Source organism: Hordeum vulgare, chromosome 3H (genome assembly GCF_904849725.1).
Source record: "Hordeum vulgare subsp. vulgare chromosome 3H, MorexV3_pseudomolecules_assembly, whole genome shotgun sequence".
Lineage (NCBI taxonomy): Eukaryota > Viridiplantae > Streptophyta > Magnoliopsida > Poales > Poaceae > Hordeum > Hordeum vulgare.
The window spans coordinates 602,336,301-602,338,977 of NC_058520.1; the positions used below are offsets into that span (position 1 = coordinate 602,336,301).

Genomic DNA, 2,677 nt, shown 5'->3' on the forward strand with positions numbered 1-2,677 from the left:
ACTATTTCTTTGAAGTTTTTATGTGATCCCATGGCTACTACTAAATAATGTTTGGTTAGCTTCACATCTTTTGGATTATTGCTCTACAAACAATTTTAAGGTTCTCTACTATTTGTATATCAACAAACACTGTTTATTTTCTACCTAACAAGGCCAACTAAAACACCGGTGACTAAGTTAAGCCCACCGCGATACATTGGATAACGCAAGAATTCACATGAAAGCCGAGATAGTGAAATTCATTTTCAAATATTTATGGTATGTTTTCCAACCGTAAAGGGGAATGCATTTTTTCCTATGACATTACCACCATCACACATGAATATATGGTGTAGTGTTTGTCCATAGTCGGATTATGTTTCTGCATTTTTTATATGATTTACTAATGTACTTCTTCCAACTAACCAGTCTCAAACATTTTCTATACCATAAGAAACTGTTAATTGATTATAATATTAAAATTTAATAGATAACTATGTATTTTCCTATATTTTAAATTATGAAAATACATATTTAACCAACATTAATATTTTCATGTCCTTTTCTAAAAAAATTAATATTTTCATGTGTTCCTAAGATTACTAGCCCGTGCGGATGCACGGGTTGACGACTAGTCAAGATAATTGGAATACAATGGTTTCCATCTGAATGCAACAATATAATACGAATTATTTGGAAGATCTAGATGTACTATGTTTGTGTTGTTTGAGAAAAATCTCTACGCAGCTGCCCTACTCGGAAGCTTGCTCGATCGATCCACGAGCACGAGCGTGCGTGGAAGAAAAGATTCACGAGCGACGTGCGTGCGCCCGTTCCGTGCTGCATACTTACGATCAGGATCAGGAAACGGAAACGTAGGATCGAAACCCACTCGGTCTCGTGCATCTCTTGTCTACCAAGCGCCGACTCGGACCGCTACGTACTCCAGCAGTGCTATATAAGTTGCAGCCTCCTGCAGCTTCGATCTCTCCATCAAACCAAGCCATCCATACCAGGCGTTAATTAATTAAGCAAGAGTCCAAAGGACACGTACGCCAGATCGATCAAAGAGCCAGCCTGAGAAGCAGCAGATCGATATGGGGTGCTGCATGAGCCGCCTCCTAAAGACCACCGTCACGCTGCTCATCCTCGTCCTTGTCCTCATGCCCGGTGCCATTGCCGCCACCACCGCTAGCTTCGACGCCTCACGAACCCAACAGCTGCCGCTGCCTCGCGGGACGGTCCACGGGCCAGAGAGCGTCGCCTTCGACGGCAACGGCCAGGGCCCCTACAGCGGCGTCTCAGACGGCCGGATACTCAAGTGGAACGGCGACAAGCTGGGATGGACTACGTATGCTTACGGACCCGGCTACGATAGCATGACTTGCACGGCTTCCAAGTTCAGCCGGGAGACTGAGAATGCCAGGGAGAGCCGTTGCGGCCGTCCGCTCGGCCTACGCTTCAACCAGAAGTCGGGCGACCTGTACGTGGCCGACGCGTACAAGGGGCTGATGCGTGTACCACCCGGCGGCGGAGAGGCCACCGTCTTGGTCAACCAGGTTGACGGTTTCCCTCTACGCTTCACCAACGGTGTTGATGTCGATCAAGTTACGGGTCGGGTCTACTTCACGGACAGCTCCATGAACTATCAAAGGTCACAACATGAGATGGTCACTCGCACAGGGGACTCGACGGGCCGCCTCATGAGCTATGACCCACACACTTCCGATGTCACGGTGCTCCAGGCGGGCATGACATACCCAAATGGCGTCGCGCTCAGCGCCGACCGGTCCCACCTCGTGGTCGCGTCTACTGGCCCGTGCAAGCTGCTACGGCATTGGATCAACGGTGCCAACGCAGGCACATCCGAGCCTTTTGCCGACCTGCCTGGATATCCAGATAACGTGAGGCCCGACATGAAAGGAGGGTATTGGGTGGCGTTGCACCGTGAGAAGAATGAACTGCCCTTTGGCCGTGGTAGTCATCGCCTCGCTGTCAGGGTCGGTGACGATGGAAGGATAGTCGAGGAGATGAGAGGGTCAAAGATGGTGCGGCCAACGGAGATCATGGAGAGACCAAATGGCAAAATCTACCTGGGTTCGGTGGAGCTTCCTTACGTCGGTGTTGTTAAGCGCAAGTAGAGAACAGTAGATGATGCATAGGATGACCCTTTTATTTTGTTATTCTTGCAACTGAATGTAATTGTTTTTCAAATTTGTTTTTCGGTTCCGATGACCTATTGTAATTCACATTTTTTGTTAGCAAATCATTATTTGTTCCTTCTTCCATAGTAACGTCTTTTAAAGCTAAATTCTGACTATATAAGTGGTTCTTGTTAATAGCCAGCCTGCGTCCTATTGCCGGCGATCAAGCACTGATGCATTCATGCACTCGTGGATCGTTTCCTTGACGTGAAAATTCAAAATCTGTGTTTTGAACCTGTACAAGCTCCTGTCTTCCATTAAACAAGCTCATATGTCACCCATATGCGTCAACACAGTGGCCGGAGCTCCCAGTACTTTTCTTGTTGCCCAACCAACGCCAACGTACAAAGGACCAGAAGAGCACGTCTAGTTTCCGCACGCCCCATCAACGTTTCCTCCTTTTAATTCGCCCGCAGCGGCCGACCACATGCACTTACACCTGCCGATTCATCCAGTGTCAGTGTTGTTAAGCGCAAGTAGAGAACAATAGATGA

At 47.7% G+C, this 2,677-nt stretch overlaps 1 protein-coding gene across 1 annotated transcript; it reads left to right on the forward strand.

Moving 5' to 3' along the window:
* Positions 1 to 1,076: 1,076 nt before the first annotated feature.
* LOC123441011 (protein STRICTOSIDINE SYNTHASE-LIKE 10-like) lies at positions 1,077 to 2,127 on the forward strand. Its single transcript, XM_045117539.1, has one exon. The coding sequence runs from the start codon at positions 1,077 to 1,079 to the stop codon at positions 2,118 to 2,120; it is 1,044 nt and encodes a 347-aa protein (XP_044973474.1). The 3' UTR covers positions 2,121 to 2,127.
* The last annotated feature ends 550 nt before the right edge of the window (positions 2,128 to 2,677 follow it).

Coding starts and splice junctions, on each gene's coding strand:
- LOC123441011 (XM_045117539.1), top strand. CDS start 1,077: ATGGGGTGCTGCATGAGCCGCCTCCTAAAGACCACCGTCACGCTGCTC.